Raw genomic sequence first — 24,329 nt, 5'->3', positions numbered from 1 at the left:
GGACAATACCACAGCACTGTTTGGCCAGGGGGCATCACGTATTTGCTGTAAGGTGCTGTGTTGCACTCAGTTAAGCAGGTTTTTAGTTTAATACTATAACTAAAACAACTAAAACATTTCCAAAGAAGTTGGAATTTTGTGTACTTTGTGTTCAGCTCCAGTGTTTATAAGTCAAAAATTCTAATTTCACGGGGGAATAAAAGGAAATAGCTCTAATTTTCTGGACTCATACTGATTTCTTGGGAAGTTCAGAAAAGTGTCCTCAGTGAGTTTCCTCTAATATCAGAGAAGCCGTGTTAGAGCACAGTTTATTAGTGCCTTTAAAGCTCCTTTATTTCTTATTTAATCCTTCTCTATCTCCTTCTGAACAAGAACTAGGAACCTAGGCACTGACATCTTGAAGTTGCCATCTTTTAGATTTTTATTGCTCTTTTTAATATGCTGAGGGAAGCAAGTAGATTATTAAAACCTTCATTCTCAACGTTCACCCTTTGCTTCCTGAACATAGTTTAGAGAAACGTCATGCATTCTGACTTTGCCCATTTGCAATGCAGTAATTTGGACCTGCCAAGCTGACTTGGAACTTTGTACTTTCTATTAAAAAATGACTTTGCTAGCAAATTTCTAGTTATTGATGGAACTGTGTAGCCCCTTTCAGGGTGAAGGCCATTTTTAGTCTCCATTTTTTTGAGCAGTGATATTTGCCTTAAGAAATAAGCATGCTAAAATTTTAAATAATTTTTACCTATTTGCCTAAAATTTGCTAAGATATATACTCCGTTTCTTTTCTTGTCAGCATTTCTAAAGATGTGACAAGGCAAAAAACTACCATTCTTTTAAAATGTTTCATAAGTGAGACATTTCCATCCCCTCCGGGCAAATTAATGAGATATGATCAATGTCAGTTTCAGTACTCATAACTGAAGAACTCCTACAGATTCCATTTTTTCCCCTTAAACTATAAATTACGCTGTGCTAACCTCTCCACTTCTGTCCTTATTTCAAGGAGACAGATGTTCTGCTGAAAGGTGTGCATTTTTCTGTTTTATACATTTAATACTCATGAAAGATTAAAACAAAGCAACTTAATTAAGCTTCTCATAATGTAACCAGAGTCCACTAGTTAATATTCTCCAGGGTATAAGATGGAAGGAATTCCAGAGGTGTGCATGGTGGCCCAGAATTAGAGTGGATATTAAGTTTTAAGTGCAAGATATAAATTCTTCTCTTTATTTGTTGTCTAGGGGGCTGACAAAGAGTGGAATCATAAACTAGGTGGAAACTCATTCTTTTAAATTGATGCTTCATCTTTATGAGAAAAAAATATCCATCTATTCCCTCAAGTTTTTCATTAATTTGCTAGGTCTTTCCAAACCATGAATCACTGCTGTGGGGAACCACTCAGACCTTTTTTAAAATCCTGTCTGAAAAAGTGAATATGTCGGGTGGGTGGTTTTAAAAGTCCCCAATTATGGCCGTTTTATAGCTAGTGGCCCACTGTTGTTAAAACCTCACAACTTCTCTTCTCCCCAGGCATGACGGAGATGGTGCGTAAAATTACTCTGAGCCGAGCAGTAAGAATCATGCAGAATCTCTTTCCCGAGGAGTATAACTTCTACCCTCGCTCATGGATTCTGCCTGACGAGTTCCAGCTCTTTGTGGCTCAGGTAGGTGGCACTCCGTCCCCGTGACCCTTGAATTCTATGATGGCTGCAACTTGGTCCTGGGTCCTGTGTGCTGGGAGCTGGGCCAGGGGGTCCCCAGGAAGCTGAGACTGGTTTAGGGGATGTCTTACCAGGACACAGCAGGTGTTGCTGCGATCAAGGCAGCTTGCAGGGTTGAACGGGTAGGATGACAGGCAGGTAAACTGAAGAAGTGGGTCCTGACACCAGGAGACAGGCCTGAGGATGGTGTCAGGAGCTAGATGATGGGGTCAGGGCATCTGCAGAGCCAGGGAGTCAGACCTGGAGCAGAGTGTTGAGTCCACACGCGGACTGGGGCTGTTTGGATGAATCCCAGAAGTGTGGTCTCCCTGGCATCTCGCGGCATGAAATGTGGGAGGTTGGGCTCTCATCCAAGACCACTGAGTAGGTCTGACAAACTGAGGGGGAAACCTTCTAAGTGTCCTGCTTTAAATTTGTTCCAGAATCAATTTTCAAATGACCCATTCCATATCCAAGCAGTAAACAAAAACAGCTTGAAGTGGTAAATTTTGAAAAGGAAGCTCTCTGTGGAATGGTGGTCACATGGGTCTGTATACATTTCTTAAAATTCTTCGAATTATCGATTTGAAATGGGTGCATTTTGTTGTATGCAAATTATGTGCACAGTTAATTTAAAAAAAATAAACGATCGGCTGGTCCCTTTACTCAATCTCCCACTTCTGTGGCTTTGCTCACGCCACTGTCGCTACGTGGAATAACTTTCTACAACTCTATATTTAAGTATTCTGCAAGACTGAGTTTAAATGAGATAGATACCAACTGTGTGTTCAAAATCAGATAAGTGAGAAGAGCATTGCTATCATCCCCAGAAGTTCCTCTGTGCCTTTTTGCCATCATGCCTCACAACCCCCAGCCCAGGCAACTGCTGATCTGCATTCTCATTATAGATTAGTTCTGCCTGTTCAAGAAATTCATATAAATGGAATCATACAGTATGTACTCTCTTGAGTCTTTTTTTTTTTTTTGAGAATTATGTTTTTGAGCTTCATCCATGTTTGTTGTGTCAGTAGTTTGTATTTTTATTGCTGAATAGTGTTCCATTATGAACATACCCCAACTTATTTATCCATTCACCAATGGATGGGCAACTGGGTTATTTCCAGTTTGAGGATATTATAAATAAAGCTGCCATGACTATTCATATGCAGGTCATACACCCTTCATCTAACTTCTCCTAATATTAACATCTTGTATAATTACTGAAACTGGGAAATTAACATTGATATAGTCTTACTAAATAATCTACACACCTTGTTTGCATTTTTCCTGTTGTCCTACTAATGACCTTTTTCTGGTACAGCATCCACCCCATATTCCCTCATTGCCTTTAGTTTTGATTTCTCCTTATTTGGTCTCCTCTGAGCTGTAACAGTTCCTCAGTCTGTCTTTGTCTTTCATGACCTTGATTCTTTTGAAGAGTACTGACCGGTTATTTCCTTAAGAGTGTCGCTCAACTTGGTTCTGCCTGATTTTTCTCATGATTAAATTCAGATTACACATTTTTGGTAGAATACCAGAAAAGTGATGCTGTGACCTTCTCAGTGCAGCATATCAGGAGAGATACATGATGTCAAGGTGTCTTAATTCTGGTAATGTTAATATTGATCACTTAGTTAAGGTAGTATCTGCTAGGTTTCTCGACTATAAAACTACTACTTTTCCCTTTGTAATCATTAAGTATCTTGTGGGGAGATATTTTGAGACTATGCAGATAGCCTATTTGTCTCATAATTTTTTTTTAAAACAGCTTTAACTAAGGTACAGTTAAACTGCAAATATTTAAACTTTGCAGCTTGCTATGTTTTGATATATATATAAAAACCCATAAAACCATCATCACAATGAAGATAATGGACATATCCATCACCTGCAATGTTTCCTCACGTCCATTTATAATCCTTTTGTTCCTCCCCTCCCTGCGCTCTACCTTCCACTGCCAGGCAACCGTGGATGTGTTTTCAGTCAAGATTAGTTTGCACTTTCTAGAATTTTATATAAACGGAATCATACAGCAGATACTTTTCTGCATGTGTTGGGGGTGGGAGGGGCCTGGCTTCTTTCACTCAGCGTGTTTTGAGATTCATCCATATTGTTTCATAAATAATTCATTCCTTCTTATTACTAAGGAGTGTTCCATTAAATGTATGTACCACAGTTTGCTTATACTGTCAATTGCTGCCGGACACTTGGATTGATTCCAGTGTTTAGCTGTTACAAATAAAGATAATATGAACATTCATGTATAAATCTTTGTGTGAACATATGTTTTCATTTCTCTTGAGTAAATGCATAGGAATAGAGTGTCTGGATCATATAGTAGGTGTCCATTTAATTTTAAAGAAAGTACCAATCGTTTTCCAAAGTGGGTTGTGCCATTTTGTATTCCCATCGGCAACTATGACCATTCTAGTTCTTCCACATCCTTGCCGACTCTTGGTAACAGTCAGTCTTTTTAATTTTAGCCATTCTGACAGGAGTGTGGTGGTTTCTCATTGGTTTTAATTTGTATTTTCCTAATTATTAATGATGTTGGGCTTCCCTGGTGGCTCAGTGGTTGAGAATCCGCCTGCCAGTGCAGGGGACACGGGTTCGAGCCCTGGGCCGGGAAGATCCCACACGCCGCGGAGCAACTAAGCCTGTGCACCACAACTACTGAAGCCCGTGTGCCACAGCTACTAAAGCCAGCATGCCTAGAGCCCGTGCTCCGCAACAAGAGAAGCCATCACAATGAGAAGCCCGCGCACCGCAGCGAAGAGTAACCCCTGCTCGCTGCAACTAGAGAAAGCCCACACACAGTAACGGAGACCCAATGCAAACAAAAATAAATAAATAAATTTATTTTTTAAAAATGGTGTTGAGCATCTGTTTATGTGCTTATTCGCCATCCAAATATATTCTTTGATGAAATATCTATTCACATCTTTCACCCATTTAAAAAATTGAGTTACTTTTATTGTTGAGTTTTGAGAGTTCTTTATATATTTTGAACACATGTATTCATCAGATATACCAAAGGCAAATATTTTCTCCCAGTTTGTGCCTTGTCTTTTCATCCTTTCAACAGTATCTTTTGAAGAGCAAGTTCTAAATTCTGATGGATCAGTTAATTGATTTGTTCTTATATGGATCATGCTTTTGGTGTCATATATCAGGAATCTTTACCTAACCCAAGTTCACAAAGATGTTCTCCTATGTTTTCATCTCCAAGTTTATAGTTTTAAGTCTAGGTCTATGATTTGTTTTGAGTTAGTTTTTTAATATAATGTGAGGTATGGATTCACTTTTTCTTGTTTGTTTGTTTTACATGAGATATCAAGTAGCTTCAGAAATGTTTGATGAGAATACTAACCTTTCCCCCCATTGCCTTTGCACTTATGTTGAAAACAGTTGCTCAAACATGTGTTGGGTGTATTTCTGAATTCTCTATTCTATTGGTATATTTGTCAATCTTTATGCCAATACCTCGCTGTCTTTGTTATTACAACTTTATAAGGAGTCCTGAAATCATGTAGTGAAAGTCCTCCAACTTTGTACTCCTTTTTCAGTGTTGTCTTGGCCATTATAGTCTTTTGATCTGCCTTGTGAATTTTATTTATTTATTTATTTTTATGTTTTTTGAATTTTATTTAATTTATTTTTTTATACAGCAGGTTCTTATTAGTCATCCATTTTATACACATCAGTGTATACATGTCAATCCCAATCGCACAATTCATCACACCACCACCCCCACGCCACCACCGCTTTCCCCCCTTGGTGTCCATACGTTTGTTCTCTACATCTGTGTCTCAGCTTCTGCCCTGCAAACCGGTTCATCTGTACCATTTTTCTAGGTTCCACATATATGCGTTAATGTATGATATTTGTTTTTCCCTTTCTGACTTACTTCACTCTGTATGACAGTCTCCAGATCCATCCACGTCTCCACAAATGACCCAATTTCGTTCCTTTTTATGGCTGAGTAATATTCCATTGTATATATGTACCACATCTTCTTTATCCATTCATCTGTCGATGGGCATTTAGGTTGCTTCCATGACCTGGCTATTGTAAACAGTGCTGCAGTGAATGTTGGGGTGCATGTGTCTTTTTGAATTATGGTTTTCTCTGGGTATATGCCCAGTAGTGGGATTGCTGGATCTTATGCTAATTTTATTTTTAGTTTTCTAAGAAACCTCCATACTGTTCTCCATAGTGGCTGTATCAATTTACATTCCCACCAACAGTGCAAGAGGGTTCCCTTTTCTCCACACCCTCTCCAGCATTTGTTGTTTGTAGATTTTCTGATGATGCCCATTCTAACTGGTGTGAGGTGATACCTCATTGTAGTTTTGATTTGCATTTCTCTAATAATTAGTGATGTTGAGCAGCTTTTCATGTGCTTCTTGGCCATCTGTATGTCTTCTTTGGAGAAATGTCTATTTAGGTCTTCTGCCCATTTTTGCATTGGGTTGTTTGTTTTTTTAATATTGAGCCGCATGAGCTGTTTATGTATTTTGGAGATTAATCCTTTGTCCGTTGCTTCATTTGCAAATATTTTCTCCCATTCTGAGGGTTGTCTTTTCGTCTTGTTTATGGTTTCCTTTGCTGTGCAAAAGCTTTGAAGTTTAATTAGGTCTCATTTGTTTATTTTTCTTTTTATTTCCATTACTCTAGGAGGTGGATCAAAAAAGATCTTGCTGTGCTTTATGTCAAAGAGTGTTCTTCCTATGTTTTCCTCTAAGAGTTTTATAGTGTCTGGTCTTACCTTTAGGTCTCTATTCCATTTTGAGTTTACTTTTGTGTATGGTGTTAGGGAGTGTTCTAATTTCATTCTTTTACATGTAGCTGTCCAGTTTTCCCAACACCATTTATTGAAGAGGCTGTCTTTTCTCCATTGTGTATCCTCGCCTCCTTTGTCATAGATTAGTTGACCATAGGTGCGTGGATTTATCTCTGGGCTTTCTGTCTTGTTCCATTGATCTATGTTTCAGTTTTTGTGCCAGTACCATATTGTCTTGATTACTGTAGCTTTGTAGTATAGTCTGAAGTCAGGGAGTCTGATTCCTCCAGCTCCATTTTTTTTTCCCTCAAGACTGCTTTGGCTATTCAGGGTCTTTTGTGTCTCCATACAGATTTTAAGATTGTTTGTTCTAGTTCCGTAAAAAATGCCATTGGTAACTTGATAGGGATTGCATTGAATCTGTAGATTGCTTTGGGTAGTATAGTCATTTTCACAATATTGATTCTTCCAATCCAAGAACATGGTATATCTCTCCATATGTTGGTATCATCTTTAATTTCTTTCATCAGTGTCTTATAGTTTTCTGCATACAGGTCTTTGGTCTCCCTAGGTAGGTTTATTCCTAGGTATTTTATTCTTCTTGTTGCAGTGGTAAATGGGAGTGTTTCCTTAATTTCTCTTTCAGATTTTTCATCATTAGTGTATAGGAATGCAAGAGATTCCTGTGCATTAATTTTGTATCCTGCAACTTCACCAGATTCATTGATTAGCTCTAGCAGTGTTCTGGTGGCATCTTTAGGATTCTCTGTGTATAGTATCATGTAATCTGCAAACAGTGACAGTTTTACTTCTTTTCCAATTTGTATTCCTTTTATATCTTTTTCTTCTCTGATTGTTGTGGCTAAAACTATGTTGAATAATAGTGGTGAGAGTGGACATCCTTGCCTTGTTACTGACCTTAGAGGAAATGCTTTCAGTTTTTCACCATTGAGAATGATGTTTGATGTGGGTTGTCATATATGGCCTTTATTATGTTAGGTAGGTTCCCTCTGTGCCCACTTTCTGGAGAATTTTTATCATAAATGGGTGTTGAATTTTGTCAAAAGCTTTTTCTGCATGTATTGAGATGATCATATGGGTTTTATTCTTCAGTTTCTTAATATGGTGTATCATATTGATTGATTTGCGTATATTGAAGAATCCTTCCATCCCTGGGATAAATCCCACTTGATCATGGTGTATGATCCTTTTAATGTGCTGTTGGATTCTGTCTGCTAGTATTTTGTTGAGAATTTTTGCATCTATATTCATCAGTGATATTGGTCTGTAATTTTCTTTTTTTGTAGCTTCTTTGTCTGGTTTTGGTATCAGGGTGATGGTGGCCTCATAGAATGAGTTTGGGAGTGTTCCTTCCTTCGCAAATTTTTTGAAGAGTTTGAGAAGGATGAGTGTTAGCTCTTCTCTAAATGTTTGATAGAATTCACCTGTGAAGCCATCTGGTCCTGGACTTTTGTTTTTTGGAAGATTTTTAATCATAGTTTCAATTTCATTACTTGTGATTGGTCTGTTCATATTCTCTGTTTCTTCCTGGATCAGTCTTGGAAGGTTGTACCTTTCTAAGAATTTGTCCATTTCTTCCAGGTTGTCCATTTTATTGGCATAGAGTTGCTTGTAGTAGTCTCTTAGGATGCTTTGTATTTCTGTGGTGTCCGTTGTAACTTCTCCTTTTCCGTTTCTAATTTTATTGATTTGAGTCCTCTCCCTCTTTTTCTTGATGAGTCTGGCTAGTGGTTTATCAATTTTGTTTATCTTCTCAAAGAACCAGCTTTTAGTTTTATTGATTTTTCCTATTGTTTTCTTTGTTTCTATTTCATTTATTTCTGCTCTGATCTTTATGATTTCATTCCTTCTGCTAACTTTGGGTTTTGTTTGTTCTTCTTTCTCTAGTTCCTTTAGGTGTAAGGTTAGGCTGTTTATTTGAGTTTTTTCTTGTTTCTTGAGGTAGGCTTGTATAGCTATAAACTTCCCTCTTAGAACTGCTTTTGCTGCATCCCATAGGTTTTGGATTGTCATGTTTTCATTGTCATTTGCTCTAGGTATTTTTTGATTTCCTCTTCGATTTCTTCAGTGATCTCTTGGTTATTTAGTAATGTATTGTTTAGCTTCCATGTGTTTGTGTTTTTTACGTTTTTTTCCCCTGTAATTCATTTCTAATCTCAAAGCATTGTGGTCAGAAAAGAGGCTTGATATGATTTCAGTTTTCTTAAATTTACTGAGGCTTGATTTGTGACCCAAGATGTGATCTGTCCTGGAGAATGATCTGTGCACACTTGAGAAGAAAGTGCAATCTGCTGTTTTTGGATGGAATGTCCTATAAATATCAATTAAATCTATCTAGTCTATTGTGTCATTTAAAGCTTCCGTTTCCTTATTTATTTTCATTTTGGATGATCTGTTCATTGGTGTAAGTGAGGTGTTAAAGTCCCCACTGTTATAGTGTTACTGTAGATTTCCTCTTTTATAGCTGTTAGCAGTTGCCTTATGTATTGAGGTGCTCCTATGTTGGGTGCATATATATTTATAATTGTTATATCTTCTTCTTGGACTGATCCCTTGATCATTATGTAGTGTCCTTCCTTGTCTTTCGTAACATTCTTTACTTTAAAGTCTATTTTATCTGATATGAGTATTGCTACTCCAGCTTTCTTTTGATTTCCATTTGCATGGAATATCTTTTTCCATCCCCTCACTTTCAGTCTGTATGTGTTCCTAGGTCTGAAGTGGGTCTCTTGTAGACAGCATATAGATGGGTCTTGTTTTTGTATCCATTCAGCAAGCCTGTGTCTTTTGGTTGGAGCATTTAATCCATTCACGTTTAAGGTAATTATCGATACGTATGTTCCTATGACATTTTCTTAATTGTTTTGGGTTTGGTATTGTAGGTCCTTTTCTTCACTTGTGTTTCCCACTTAGAGAAGTTCCTTTAGCATTTGTTGTAGAGCTGGTTTGGTGGTGCTGAATTCTCTTGGCTTTTGCTTGTCTGTAAAGCTTTTGATTTTTCCATCGAATCTGAATGAGATCCTTGCCAGTAGAGTAATCTTGGTTGAAGGTTCTTCCCTTTCATCACTTTAAGTATATCATGCCACTCCCTTCTGGCTTGTAGAGTTTCTGCTGAGAAATCAGCTGTTAACCTTATGGGAGTTCGCTTGTATGTTATTTGTCATTTTTCTATTGCTGCTTTCAGTAATTTTTCTTTGTATTTGATTTTTTCTAATTTGATTACTATGTGTCTCAGGGTATTTCTCCTTGGGTTTTTCCTGTATGGGACTTGCTGTGCTTCCTGGACTTGGGTGGCTATTTCCTTTCCCATGTTAGGGAAGTTTTCGACTATAATCCTTTCAAATATATTCTCGGGTCCTTTCTCTCTCTCTTCTCCTTCTGGGACCCCTATAATGAGAATGTTGTTGTGTTTAATGTTGTCCCAGAGGTCTCTTAGGTTGTCTTCATTTCTTTTCATTCTGTTTTCCCTATTGTGTTCCACAGCAGTGAATTCCACCATTCTGTCCTCCAGGTCACTTATCCATTCTTCTGCCTCAGTTATTCTGCTCTTGATTCCTTCTAGTGTATTTTTCATTTCAGTTATTGTATTGTTCATCTCTGTTTGTTTGTTCTTTAATTCTTCTAGGTCTTTGTTAAACATTTTTTGCATCTTCTCCATCTTTGCCTCCATTATTTTTCCAAGGTCCTGGATCATCTTCACTATCATTATTCTGAATGTTTTTTCTGGAAGGTTGCCTATTTCCACTTCATTTAGTTGTTTTTCTGGGGTTTTATCTTGGTCCTTCATCTGGTACATAGCCCTCTGCCTTTTCATCTTGTCTATCTTTCTGTGAATGTGGTTTTTGTTCCACAGGCTGCAGGATTGTAGTTCTTTTTGCTTCTGCTGTCTGCCCTCTGATGGATAAGGCTATCTAGCTATGAGGCTAACTTGTGCAAGTTTCCTGATGGGAGGGATTGGTGGTGGGTAGAGCTGGCTGGTGCTCTGGTGGGGCTGGGTGGGGCTCAGCAAAACTTTAATCCACTTGACTGCTGATGGGTGGGGCTGGGTTCCCTCCCTGTTGGTTGTTTGGCCTGAAGGGACCCAACACTGGATCCTACCCGGGCTCTTTGGTGGGGCTAATGGCTGACTCTGGGAGGGCTCACGCCAAGGAGTACTTCCGAGAACTTCTGCTGCCAGTGTCCTTGTCCTCATGGTGAGGCAGAGCCACTCCCTGCCTCTGCAGGAGACCCTCCAACACTAGCAGTTAGGTCTGGTTCAGTCTCCTATGGGGTCACTGCTCCTTCCCCTGGGTCCCGATGCACACACTGCTTTGTGTGTGCCCTCCAAGAGTGGAGTCTCTGTTTCCCCCAGTCCTGTCGAAGTCCTGCAGTCAAATCCTGCTAGCCTTCTAAGTCTGATTCTCTTGGAATTCCTCCTCCCGTTGTTGGACCCCCAGGTTGGGAAGCCTGACATGGGGCTCAGAACCTTCACTCCAGTGGGTGGACTTCTGTGGTGTGATTGTTTTCCAGTTTGTGAGTCACCCACCCAGCAGTTATGGGATTTGATTTTATTGTGATTGCGCCCTCCTACCGCCTCACTGTGGTTTCTCCTTTGTCTTTGGATGTGGGGTATCTTTTTTGGTGAGTTCCAGTGTCTTCCTGTCAATGACTGTTCAGCAGTTAGTTGTGATTCTGTTGTTCTCACAAGAGGAAGTGAGAGCACGTCCTTCTACTCCGCCATCTTGAACCAATCTCCTCACTCTGTTGTATTTTAAAGAGATTTAAATAACAAGAAGAAAAAAATCATATATGTACTCATGTGGTTACCATTTCCAGTGGTTTTTATTACTTTGTGTAGATTCACATTTCTGTTTTGTGTAATTTTTCTTTAGCCTAAAGGGTTTCCTTTCGCTTGTGTTAAGGGTCTTTTGGTGATGAATTCTTTCAATGTTTTTATTAAAGTTTATTTTGCCTTTGGTTTTGAAAGATATTTTATCTAGGTATACAATTCTAGGTTGATATATTATTTTTCTTTCAAATCTTTTAGTATGTTACTCCTCTGTCTTCTTGCTTGTATTGTTTCTGACAGAAAATCTGTTGTAACCCTTATCTTTGATCTTCTGTATATAACATGTCCTTTCTCTCTGGCTGCTTTTAATATTTTCTCTTTATTACTGTTTTTGAATAATTTGATTGTGATGTGTTTTGACGTAATTTTGTCAATGTTTTTCATGTCTGGGGGTCATTGAGCTTTTAGATTTGTGGGTTTATAATTTTCATAAAATTTGAAAAATATTTGTCCATTATTTCTTCAGGTATTTTTCTGTCCATCCCACCTCGTCTCATTTGGGGGACACCAATGACACATATATTAGGTCACTTGAAAGTGTCCCACAGTTCACAGTTCACTGATGCTCTGTTCATTTTTTTAAAATTTTGTTTCATTTTAAAGCTTCTGTTGTTTTTGTCTTCATGTTCACTAGTTTTTTCTTCTTTAATGTCTAATCTGCTGTCAATCCCATTTAGTCTACTTTTCATTTCACACATTGTAGTTTTTATTTCTAGAAGCTAGATTTGGATCTTTTAAAATATCTTCCATAGTTTTACTTAGCTTTTTTAATGTATGAAATGCATTATAACAAGTTTTAATGTCATTGTCTGCTAATTCTAATTTTGTGTCCATTCTGGGTTGGTTTTGACTGATTGGTTTTTCTCTTCATTATGGCTCATATTTCCTTGCCTCTCTTCATGCCTGGTAATTTTTAGCTGGATGCCAGACTTGGTGAATCTTACATTATTTGGATGTTGGGTATTTTTGCATTCCTGTATATATTCTTGAACTTTGTTATGGGATCCAGTCAAGTTACATGCAAATAGGTTTGGGGTCTTGTTTTCAAAGTTTGCTAGGCAGGACTGGAGTAGTGCTCCATCTAAGGCTAGTTATTCATCACTCCTGAGTCAAGGATTGTATATGTACTCTTCCTAATGCTCTGTGCATAATGGTGTTTACCAGTCTTTTGGTGAGAACAGACACTATTCCAGGTTCTATGTGGCTCCAGGCACTGTTACCTCCAGTCCTTTTGGATGGCTCTTTCCTTGCCATCAGGTGGTTTCCTCACAAGCATGCACTGATCTGTACTCAGCTAAATATGCAAGGGAGACTCTCTGTGGATCTCCAGAGTTCTCTCTTTGTGCAAAAGTCTCTCCAGGACTCTTCCCTGAGAACTCTGGCTATCTTAGTCTCCCTTGACTCATAGTTTCATTTCCTCAACTCAGATTGTCCACTGGGCTCCACCGGAGTTCTGCCTCTCTGTGCTACAGCCTGGGCTCTCCCACAAGACAGTAAACTGAAACAATCACAGAGCTCACATCATGTGATTCCCCTCTCTCAGGAATCACTGTTCTTTGTTGCTCGATGTCCAGTGCCTTGGAAACCATTGTTTAATATACAGTAAGTCCCCTACATACAAACAAGTTCCATTCCAAGAGCACATTCGTAAGTCCAATTTGCTCGTTAAGTCCAACAAAGTTAGCCTAGGTACCCAACTAACACAATAGGCTATATAGTACTGCACTGTAATAGGTTTATAATACTTTTCACACAAATAATACATAAAAAACAAATAGTTTTAATCTTACAGTACAGTACCTTGAAAAGTACAGTAGTACCGTACAACAGCTGGCATACAGGGGCTGGCATCGAGTGAACAGGTAAGAAGAGTTACTGACTGGAGGAGGGAGAGGAGGTGGATCGCCTGAAGGATCGTCAGCAATAGGAGACGGAAGGCAAGCTGCAGTTTCATTCATGCCTGACGTTGATGGCACAGGTTCTGGTTCCTTGCTGGATTCAAATCTATCTACCCTCTTGAAAAAAAGATCCAGGGATGTCTGGGTAGTAGCTCTTTTTTTCTCGTCATAGATGACACAGTGGCACTGGATTGCGTTCTGAACAGCTGCTGCAACCTTCGTGTACCGTTCTACGTTGGGGTCCTGTGCCTCAAAAACTAACAGTGCCCCCTCATAAAGAAAACCCCCCTGCCATTTCCTGCGTCGTGAATCTCTTCAGTTCCTCAGTTACTTCTTCCTCCTCTTGTCTCTCTTCGTCCTTTCTCTGGGCCTCCAATTCCATCAGGTCTTATTAGTAAGCGTTACTTCTTCCTCCTCTTGTCTCTCTTCATCCTTTTTCTGGGCCTCCAATTCCATCAGGTCTTCATTAGTAAGCTCCTTGTGTTGCACAGCAAGGAGTTCAGTGAAGTCGTCCTCTTGCAGATCTGACTTCAGCTTCTTGCTGAGCGTCACCAAGTTGCTAAAAATCTCTTTGGACTCCTCATCCTGGGCAGCTACCATATCTGCACTCGCTGCCTCTCCACTTACTTTTACATTGTGAAGGTTGGCTCTAGCCTTGAACCAATGAAACCAGCCATGGAAGAGGCGTTAAAAGATGCGCCCTCTGATCCTTTGCCATGTGTCTTCTCCAGGTCTTCATAAAGGCTTTTAGCTTTCTCTTGAATCAGCATTAAGCTGGGTGGGACTCGACGCTGATGCTGGTCCTGCATCCGCACACTGAGGAGTTTCTCCATCTCCTCCATCAGTTTTCCTTGCTTCTTTGATGTTATTGTTGACATCAGCAGCACAGCAGCCATCACATGTTCCATGATCTTGTCCCTGTTCTTTAGATTCATGCTGATGGTTGAACAATTCATGCTGTAAGAAAAAGCGACGTCTACCATCTTTTTGCCTTGCTCCACCCTCTCAATTATTTTCACTTTTGTTTCCATTGTTATTGCTTGGCGCTTCTTAGCAGTACCAGCTACATCACCGCTGCTTTTACCCTTGCTTTCGTACATCCTGGGCTTGAAATAAAGATACTGTACTACTGTACTCTATACCGTACAGTACCGTACAGTACTGTACTACTGTACTCTTTACTGTACAGTAAAGTACACAAAAGCACAACCACTTGCAGAGGATGCACGCACATGACAATGTACACCAGACACGTGAACTAACTTACGTGATTGGACATGTGAATGCATGCTCTCATCTTTGAAATTTCGCAACTTGAAGGTTTGTATGTAGGGGACTTAACTGTATTTTGTCCATTTTTTGGTTGTTTTGCTTGGGAGAAGCTGAAGGGTCTTAGAACTGGAGAGTTCTCTAATATAAAGGAGGATTTCTTTGTTTCTAAAAGAGCACTAATTTGGAATCCGCTGATTCAGGGTCTGGCATAGGCAGAATAAGACTATGAGACCCCACCTTAGCCGTTTGCTGGAAACCCCCGACCCTGTCACTTATTCCTCGCTTATGTCACTGCTGCATAGTATTCCATGATATGAATGCACCATAACTTTTAAAAGCATTCCCCTATTGATGAACATTTAGGTAATTCTCATATTTTTTTGGTTCAGCAAATAATGCCGTAGGGAACACCCTTGTACAGGTATCTTTATACACCTGTGCCAGCATTACCTTCAGATAGAAATCTCAAAATAGAATTGATGTATTAAAGGATATGTGCATTTACATTTGTGACATGTAAAGCCAGACACGAGGCTTCAATAACAGCACACTTAATTGTGAGGTTAAACAATGTCTTCCCAGTGCCTTGGAAGTGAGCGCTCAGAGGTGTGTGTTTTGGGGGGTGGTGCTCTGGGTTTCCCGCCAACAACAGGAAGAGGTGTGAGTAGCTGTAAAACATTCTAAAACCTGACAATATGTGGGTATTTTATTTCTTCCATCAATTAGGATTAAATTTACTTTGTTCAAGAAAGGGGGAGATCCACATCCCTACCCCCCATCCATTTGCAAAACTGGTACCCAAATACAATCAGCAGGTGGCACTAGGCAGAAGCAAGCAGGATTCTCAGTGGAAATTTTTGTGAAGTCTAGAGGAGGATGTTGGCTTTCTTTCCAATTTTCGCAGATGGCCAATAAAAAAGATTCCTTAGGGTTTATTTTGCATATGGTCTTCCATCTGGGTATTTGAGAAAAGTACAGTTTTGTTATCACAACAGTATTTATTATGGTGAAGGAGTTTGCATTTCGTAGCAGAAGAATTTTTCAGCAAATCAAGCCCAAAACTTGGTCAATAATGGTTTGCAGTTTCTTGGAGGGAACCAGAAAGCATGGGGTCCTTCCATTTTCCTCTCCAGCTTCATCCTCAGTTAGCTTTTATTGATTCAGCTCCTCAAGGCTGAATGAAATGCATTATTTGCAAAAAACCCCAGAGAACAATGTTCTCCACTGGGTTTAGGAACCCAGAAAATGTGGAGTTCTGAGTGGGTCAGAGTCAAGGCAGAAAGAAAGCCTGCAATGTGGAGCTTATATTCCTTGTCCTGATTCCATGCTTGTCAAAGAACCTTCTGGTGAGTAGATTATTTGAATCACTTTCCTTCATATTCACAAGATGCTGATATGGCTGACTTTGGACCACCTGATGGTTTATCCAGAGTATGAGGTTTGGACCTCTGCACGTGCCTTGTAGAGCCCCTCCAACCTCTGCGGCCTCAGCCCGTACCATTTCCGACCTCTGCGGCCTCAGCTCGTACCATTTCCGACCTCTTCTTCTGGTCTCCTTCCGTAGTCAACTTTTGTAGGCACTCAGTAGCACCCCAGCCGCTGCCACCTCTGCATTTTGTACACGCCTCTCCCTTTGCCTGGGGCACTTGCTCCCACTTCCAAGGCTGCCTCCTTTCACCTGACCTATTTTGCCAATGCTTCAGAATGCTGCTTATCTTTTACTTTCTCTATAAAGCCTCCTTTGCCCCCCATGCCTGAGGGGGTACCTTGTTTTCCTCTCTTTATGGTACTTACGCCTATCACACTGCTTAGTGACTACACGTCTAATTATCTTTCTTTCCTGCTCTAAGTACCACAAGGGCAGCGAGTGACTGGGTTCATCTTATTTACCTTTGTATTGCTGGTGCCTATCACAGGGCCTGTGCATAGTTGGAACTCAAGTATATTTGCTAAATTGAATTGCAGATTAGTACGCAGATGCTATGGTTTAAAAATTTCGTCTCTTGTGAGTTTAGTCATCAAAAGTCAGCTTCTCTGCGGCCAAGGGTGTCAGCAGGACCCAGCCTGTCACTTTACAGGATTGCGGGCCAGGGTTGAGCCGTGAGGAACTCACCGAAGTGATGCCAGCCAGGGACGGCTCCGGGTGGTCGGCCGCCAGCCTTTCCCTGTGATGCCCCAAACCCCACCCCCACCACCACCCAGAGCTCTCAGGCTTTCTCAGCAAGCTCGGGAGCCCATGCAGAAGCCAGAACGCCTCCTGCCGGTGCAGCACGGCATCCTGAGAGGCTGAAGCAGTGGCCCAGGGTTGTGAATAACTAGTAAAAGACGGAAGCGAGGGGACTCCAGCTGTCAGAAGAAGGCAGATGATTCAGGGCCGCTGGCAAAGACTCTGTAGGAGCCATGGCTTCACCTCCCCATCTGCTTCAAGTTTTACTTCCTTTGTTGCCCAAAATAGAACTTCATCTCCTGCTGAGATAGGTCATGCTGTTCTCGGGCCCCTCGCTTAACAGCTCAGTTTGTTTATTGGAAAACTGATATCATCTGAAACTCAAGATGCTGCTCCTCTCTGGACAAGCATCCTTAGGTCCTACTCATCAGGAAGTCCTTTTAAATAGCCCAAGGGACAACTGGCATCTGTGCAGTGCTTTGCAGTTTACCAAGTGCTTCTGATAGACATGACCTTTTTTGCTTCTCACTCAATTTGGGGAGGTATCATTACCTCCAATTTACAGATGAGACAATAGAGATCCTGAATTGAAGGTACTTGCCCATGGTTACGACATGACTCTACAACTGCTAGCACACTTAGATCTCTGACTTGGTTTCGTTCACACATTTTCTGAGACCTGCTAAGTGTGCTGGGATACAAAGCAAGTTAGATGTATCCTTGCCCTCATGGAGTTTCTGGTATAGAAGGGTGATCACTCACTGATTCGCTCATTCATTCAGACATTTATTGGGTCAAGATCCCATTTTCTTCCCACTGCATCATGTCCTTATTCATCACCTTACAGATGAGAGAGCTGAGATTCAGGGGGTTAAGTAACTTGCCCAGAGTTACATGGCTTATAGGTACACGTAGCCAGGACTAAGACCCATGTCTTCTGACTCAGCCATAACTTCCTTTAATGCCAACAAACATTTACTGAGTCTCTTTTATGTGTCCAGCACTGGTGGACTGGAGAGTCAAAGACGAAAGATGGGGTCTCTGCTTAAAAGGGAGGGCCCTGCTTAGCAAAGGAGATAGATGGTATAAGCTGATACAGGCTGTGATGGAATTAAGCACAAGTGCTATGGGAATCAGAGTAATACATGATGGGGAAGATGGGTGACGGAAAACATCAGGAAAAGCTCCTATGCAATCAGTTAATGTGGAATGAAACTGGGCCAGAGTCAGGACACCTGGGTTCAAGTCCTGGCTCCCCCTGTTTATTTTTCTTCCCCCCTCCAGCTTTATTGAGATGTAATTGACATATAACATTGGGTCAGTTTAAGATATACAACACGATGATTTGATCCATGTATGTATTATGAAATGATAGCCACAATAAGGTTAGGTATTAGATCCATCACCTCACATAGTTACAATTTTTTTTTGTAGTGAGAACATTTAACATCTACTCTCTTAGCAATTTTCAGGTATATAATACAGTATCGTTAACTATAGTCACCACTCTGTACATTAGCTCCCCAGAACTTACTCATCTTATAACTGGAAGTTTGTACCTTTTGACCACCATCTGCCCATTTCCCCCATCCCCCAGCCCCTGGCAACCATCATTCTACCCTCTGTTTCTATAAGTTCGACTTTTTTTTTAGATTCCACATATAAGCGACATCATCCAGTATTTGTCTTTCTCACTATCAAGTGAGAGAATACAGTATTTGTTTTATTTCACTTAGCATAATGCCCTCGAGGTCAATCCATGCTGTTGCAAATGGCAGGATTTCCTTCTTTCCTGTGTCTGAATAATATTCCTGTGTGTGTGTGTGTGTGTGTGTGTGTGTGTGTGTGTGTGTGTGTGTAGAAAACTCTAACTTGGATATATATATGTCACATTTTCTTTATCCATTCATGCATTGATGGACACTAAGGTTGTTTCCACCTGTTGGTTATTGTGAATAATGCTGCAGTGAACATGGGGATGCAGATAATCCTTCAAGATACTGATTTTAATTTATTCAGATATATACCCAGGAGTGGAATAGCTGGATCATATGGTAGTTCTATTCTTAATTTTTTGAAGAACCTCTGTACTATTTTCCATAGTGACTGTATCAATTTACATTCTCACTAATGGTTGTGAGGTGGTATCTCATTGTGGTTTTGATTTGCGTTTCCTTGATGATTAGTGACATTGAGCCTCTTCTCACATCCCTGTTGGCCATTCGTATGTCCTTTGTTCGGAAAAATGTCTTTTCAAGTCCTCTGCCCATTTTAAAATTGGATTTTTTTTTGGCTATTGAGTTCTGTGAGTTCCTTATATAATTTGGATATTCACCCCTTATCTGATACATGGTTTGCAAATGTCTTCTCCCATTTCATAGGCTGCCTCTTCATTTTATTCTTTCTTTTGCTGTGCAGAAGCTTTTTAGTTTGATATATTTCCACTTGTTGATTTTTGCTTTTGCTACTTGTGCTTTTGGTGTTTTGTCCTGGTACCGCCTCTGGCTCTGGGAACCTGGCCAAGCCATCTGTCCCCTCACCCCGAGGCTTCAGTGCTTGCTCTGCAAGAGGAAAAGATGGTAGAGCGTCACCAGGTCCCTTCCAGTTCTAATCTTTTGTGACTCTGCGAGTTGGCTTTCCTGGACTTCCATAAACTCCCCGCGGGAGTTAACATTCTGCACAAATTTTTGCTGCCAAGGTTTCAGGTGGAGCACAAAGGGCCTTATGTAATCAATCATCTTGCTAATGCCGGGTCAGCATAGCCTGGGGCGTGGGGAAGTGCTGGTAATGAAGGCTGCCCTACAGCTGCATCTGGACCTGCCCTTCAAGGCTGGCTGAGGCCCGGCACCCAGGGCAGTGACAGTCTCCTCACCTGCACCCACCCTGTCCCGGGAGGCTGACTGAAGCTGTGTCTGCACCTTCCTTCCTGAGTCATCCTGTGTTGTGGGCAAATGTTGGCTAAGCCAAGACATCCTTCCTGTTGGTTCCCTCCAAAGCGCATTCAGAAAGATTCATGTTTGCCCAGGCTCTCGCACCTCTTGACTGTTTCTTTTGCCGAGGATTCCCTCCCTAAGTTTGTCCACTTGACAAACTCTTACTGAGTGTCCCTGTGTTAGAGCTGATGTCAACAAATCTGTGACAAATCTGACAACTCCTCTCCCCCTCCCTGTCCCGCTCTCCTGCTGCCATGACCCAGGGACCCCAATTCTATATTCTCTCTCTATTATAGAACCTCCAAACACAGCATTTTCTTTCAGTATTCCTGGCTGGGAGAGAGGCAAAGGTTTGGGGTCAGTATAGAACTAGGTTAAAACCCTTCCTTCATCACTCTCTCGATATGTACCTTGGGCAGTCAATCACTCTGAGCCTCGGTTTCCTCATCGGTAGCACCATAGTGATGCTATGAGAAGCACACTGTACCCCTCGGTGAATGGACCTTTACTTATCTGCTGTCCCTGTTAGACTGGGGGCCCCGGGAAGCTGGAACCTGGTCACATTCATCTCCATCTGCCCAGTGTGCAGCACAGAGAGGACCTGCAGGCATTTGTCTAATACGAATGAACAATGAAAAAGGTTTGGCGGTCTTAAGATGGAAATTTAAGCTGGAGCTAAGAATGCTTAGACAGAATATTCTGGGTGTTTCTGGCTTATGGGAAATATGGAAATGGACTTATTTTAATTTTTAGTAAAAATCTAGTCTTGAGACTAATTGTCTCATTATTTGATGATAGATCATTTAGGAGAGGAAAAAAGCTAAGACTTCTCTTTGACTGAATGGCACTTCAGCTTGGCTTAACCTTTTTTTCCCCTTAGATTCCCCACCACCCCTCCCCGCTCCCAAGACAGCCCTATGCATTAATACTTTTTAAGAGTAGATGCTCTATTTTTTTTTTTTTTTTTTTTTTTTGCTGTATGCGGGCCTCTCACTGCTGTGGCCTCTCCCGTTGCGGAGCACAGACTCCGGACGCGCAGGCTCAGCGGCCATGGCTCACGGGCCCAGCCACTCCGCGGCATGTGGGATCTTCCCAGACCGGGGCACGAACCCGTGTCCCCTGCATCGGCAGGCGGACTCTCAACCACTGCGCCACCAGGGAAGCCCTAGATGCTCTCTTGTTTAATTTTCTAAACTTCAGTTGGGCCCCAAATACATTTAGTGTTTTGAATCACAGCTATTTTAATCTTGCTACTTTGCAGTACTGATTTACTATTATGTGGAATTTTGAGATGAATATGATCATTAGAGGGCCATTGCTTTAATGCACTTTTTTCCCTCTAATGGCACGCTTTATAGAAAAAAAAAAAAGTGAAAGAGGTAAACATTTTTCTGGGAGGCTATTTTAAAGGTCAAGAAAACCCTGCTTCCCAAAGCGAGTAAAAGGTCATCTTTCACCCTTCAATTTCTGTCCTTTCACTTCCTTCTGCAAAAGTTCTTGGTGATGTCGCCTTAGTCACTTGAGCTGAGACGTCTAATTTTCTACAGGAAAGTGGTGGAGCCAATTTTGACTTCAGTGCCTTTTTCAAAGAGAAATTATGAAAATTGCTCATGCCTGTCTGTACCTTCTTTCCTCATCTCCAAAGAAATGAAAAAAAATCGCTCCTATTCTTTTGCTCAACTTCCTTCCTGTATAATCGCTTCTTGGAGGAGACCTAATGAAAGGAGGAGCAAAGTAGAGAGACTGGGATTTAGAAAGGGGTCGTAATTGAATTCTCCGGCCTTGTTAATGAAATCATTCGCTTGTCCTTTCCTGTCACCCAAACATACAGCCCTGCTTCTCCCCTCCGTCTGAAATTAACCCCATATGTTTTCTAGGAGCATTAGAAGAATAAGATACAAGAATTTCTTTGGCTGGGGTGGATCTAACAGTAGTGTTTCTCCATCCTCTTGGATCTAGTGTCCCCCTTCTATTTTCTTTTAACGTTTTAATTTGATAAAATTTCATACTTACTGAAAATTTATAAGAATAATACGAAGAATTTCTATACATCCTTCACTCAACCCCAAATCTCAACATTTTTCCGCCTTTACTTTCTCTCTCTCTCTCTCTCTCTCTCTCTCTCTCTCTCTCTCTTCTTTTTGAGAGGAAGTTGCATATAATGATACCCCTTTATCCCTAAACGCTTCTGCGTGCCTTTCCTAAAGAAAAGAGCATTTCCTTTCATAACCACAGCGTAATTATCAACATTGTGAAATTAACATTAATCCGACACTATCGTCTAGTCTAGTTGCGTCCAGAATTTATACAGATTTGGACCATCGTCCCAGTAACGTATAGCACCAGAAAGTCCCACATCACACACTCCATCTAATTGTCATGCCTGTTTAGTCCCCTGGAAGCTGGAAAAGCTTCTTTGTCTCTGTGTGTGTTTCATGACATTGGCATTTTTGACGAGTACAGGCTAGTTACTGAGTAGACTGCCCCTCAATTTGGGTTTGTCTGGGTCTTCATCGTGATTAGATTCGGGATATGCATGTTTGGCAGCAATAGTGCAGAAGTAGTGCTTTGTTTTTCACAGGGATATCATCTCTGGGGGCACATGATGTCAGTGTGTCTTATTACTGGTGATGTTAACTTTAATTATTTGCTTAAGGCGGTGTCTGCCAGATTTCCACTGAAGAATTACTATTTTCCCCTTTCTAATTAATATAAGTATCTTGTGGGAAGATGCTTGAAGACTACCTCCTATGCCGTTACTCCTCAAACTTTCACCCTCTAGTTTTAACCTCTGTTAATGATTCTTGCTTGAATCAGTTATTGTGATGGTTGCCAAATGGTGATTATCTAATTCCATCGTTCCTCCTACACTTGTTAGTTGAGTTTCTACTGCAAGGAAGAACTTTGCCTTCTCATTGCTTTATCTATGTATGCATGCCTATTAGTGTAGACTGGTGGATTCTTATTTGATTCGATGTATTATAATCCTTTACTATCATTATTTATTTCAATGTTCAAAGTACCCAAGATTTGGCCAGTGGAGGCCCGTGTCCTGTTAGCAGTCCCTGTGACTCTTTTGAACACTCTCTTACTTCTGCCCCAGCAAGATGTTCCAGGCTTTTCTTGAATTCTCCCTGCCGCAGCCTCGGAATCCTCCAAATCTCCAGAAGCCCTAGTTTCTTTTGGCGGCGCTAAGTGCGCTCATTCTACAGGGTTGTCATTCCAATGTCCTTCTTCTTTTATAAAAAATATTTTGGGACATTATCTTTACTAGCCTGCAATGAAATACAATCAACCTACACACATAGCAAACACACAAACAAGCAAATCCACCCTAAATAATTCTCTGAAGGAGAAAATAAAGTTCTGTATGTTATGTGTTTCAATAAGTAAATACTTTGGTACTGTTACACTAAAAGATGTAATGCAGTGGTTGAATGCTTGCACCTACCTGTAATGAAGAAATTTGGATATAAGAAGAGTAAGATGATTTGATTAAACATTATGGGGTCTCCCTCCCTCTCTTTCTCTCTCTCTCTCTCTCTCTCTATATATATATATATGTGTGTGTGTGTGTGTGTGTGTGTGTGTGTGTGTGTGTGTGTATACACATATATATTTCTTTATTTTTGACATTTCAAGATATTTTTCATACGGAATCACTGCATGTTGTATGGGTGACTCAGGTACCATAAACCACCGTGTCATCAGTCATATGACGGTCCTGAAATATTGAACAACTCTTGACAAAATTCCAGGAAAAAAGGGGCAAAGTATAATTTTCCCTCCGTTTACATGATTGTTGCACCCCTGGAAAATTCTGATGTTCCATTTAAATCGTGGAAAATTCTTTTTGTTCGCATGTGACATAGAGTTGGGCTCTGGGCTATCTTCATGTTTGCTATAAATAGGTCTTTCACTTCACGACTGCCCAGTGCACTACAGTTGGGCTGCCCCTGCCCACCAAACGCTAGCAATACCCTCCATTCACTGTGATAAGCAAACACTCTCCCAGAAATTCCCCAAACCCTCCCTAGATGGCAGTACCAGCCTCACTGAGAACCATGGATGCATCTATGTGGAACAGACATATTTTCATCTCTCTTGCTTAACAAACACAAATCCTGTTACATTGCTTGAAGGTGTTTAATAGTTAACACTTTCCAGAATTACGTCTAACATGACAGTTTCCCTGATTCCCACCTTACTTTCAGAATGAGGATGACCCTCATCTGTTCCCCTGCCTGGGTGGGGAAGCAACCTCAGTCACCGCCTTGGGCCGTCAGAGCAAGCATGCAGGGAGGGTGTCGGAAGGAGGGAGGAAGGTCTGTGCCCTCTGAGAGCACAGCCCCATCCTTCTGGCAGTCTCGTCGTAACCCTTGTTCATCAGAGAGTGTGTAGAAAGAATGCTGGTAGCCCTAAGCAGACAGACACCTCCATTGTACAGATGAGGAAACTGAGGCCCAGAGAGGGACAGAGACTTGGCCAAGTCACAGAGTGAGCCAGAGACACTGATTAGGCCTAGAGTTGAAGTTGGTACCAAAGAACCATAGGGATTGGAAAGGACCTGAGAGAGCATCCAGGCCACAACCCTCTAGGTGAATCCCCTCCGCACCTGGACACGTGATCATCTTCAGAAATGGGCAATTTAATATTTTTCTAGGTGGTTCATTCCACCTTGAGACTGCTCTAAATTTTAAAATATTCCTGAGCGGAGACCTTTC

General features: G+C 41.0%; 1 protein-coding gene across 1 annotated transcript in view; it reads left to right on the top strand.

Annotated features, from left to right (window-relative positions):
- The window catches only part of TTLL11 (tubulin tyrosine ligase like 11), a 252,601-nt gene that overhangs the window by 56,219 nt on the left and 172,053 nt on the right, over positions 1-24,329 (top strand). Inside the window, 1 exon segment of the mRNA XM_007468377.1 lies at positions 1,534-1,667. Within this exon segment, the coding sequence (XP_007468439.1) occupies positions 1,534-1,667 (134 nt within the window).

This window comes from Lipotes vexillifer, unplaced genomic scaffold (assembly GCF_000442215.2).
Source record: "Lipotes vexillifer unplaced genomic scaffold, Lipotes_vexillifer_v1.1 scaffold1285, whole genome shotgun sequence".
Classification (NCBI taxonomy): domain Eukaryota; kingdom Metazoa; phylum Chordata; class Mammalia; order Artiodactyla; family Lipotidae; genus Lipotes; species Lipotes vexillifer.
This window is presented reverse-complemented; position numbering and strand designations above follow the sequence as displayed.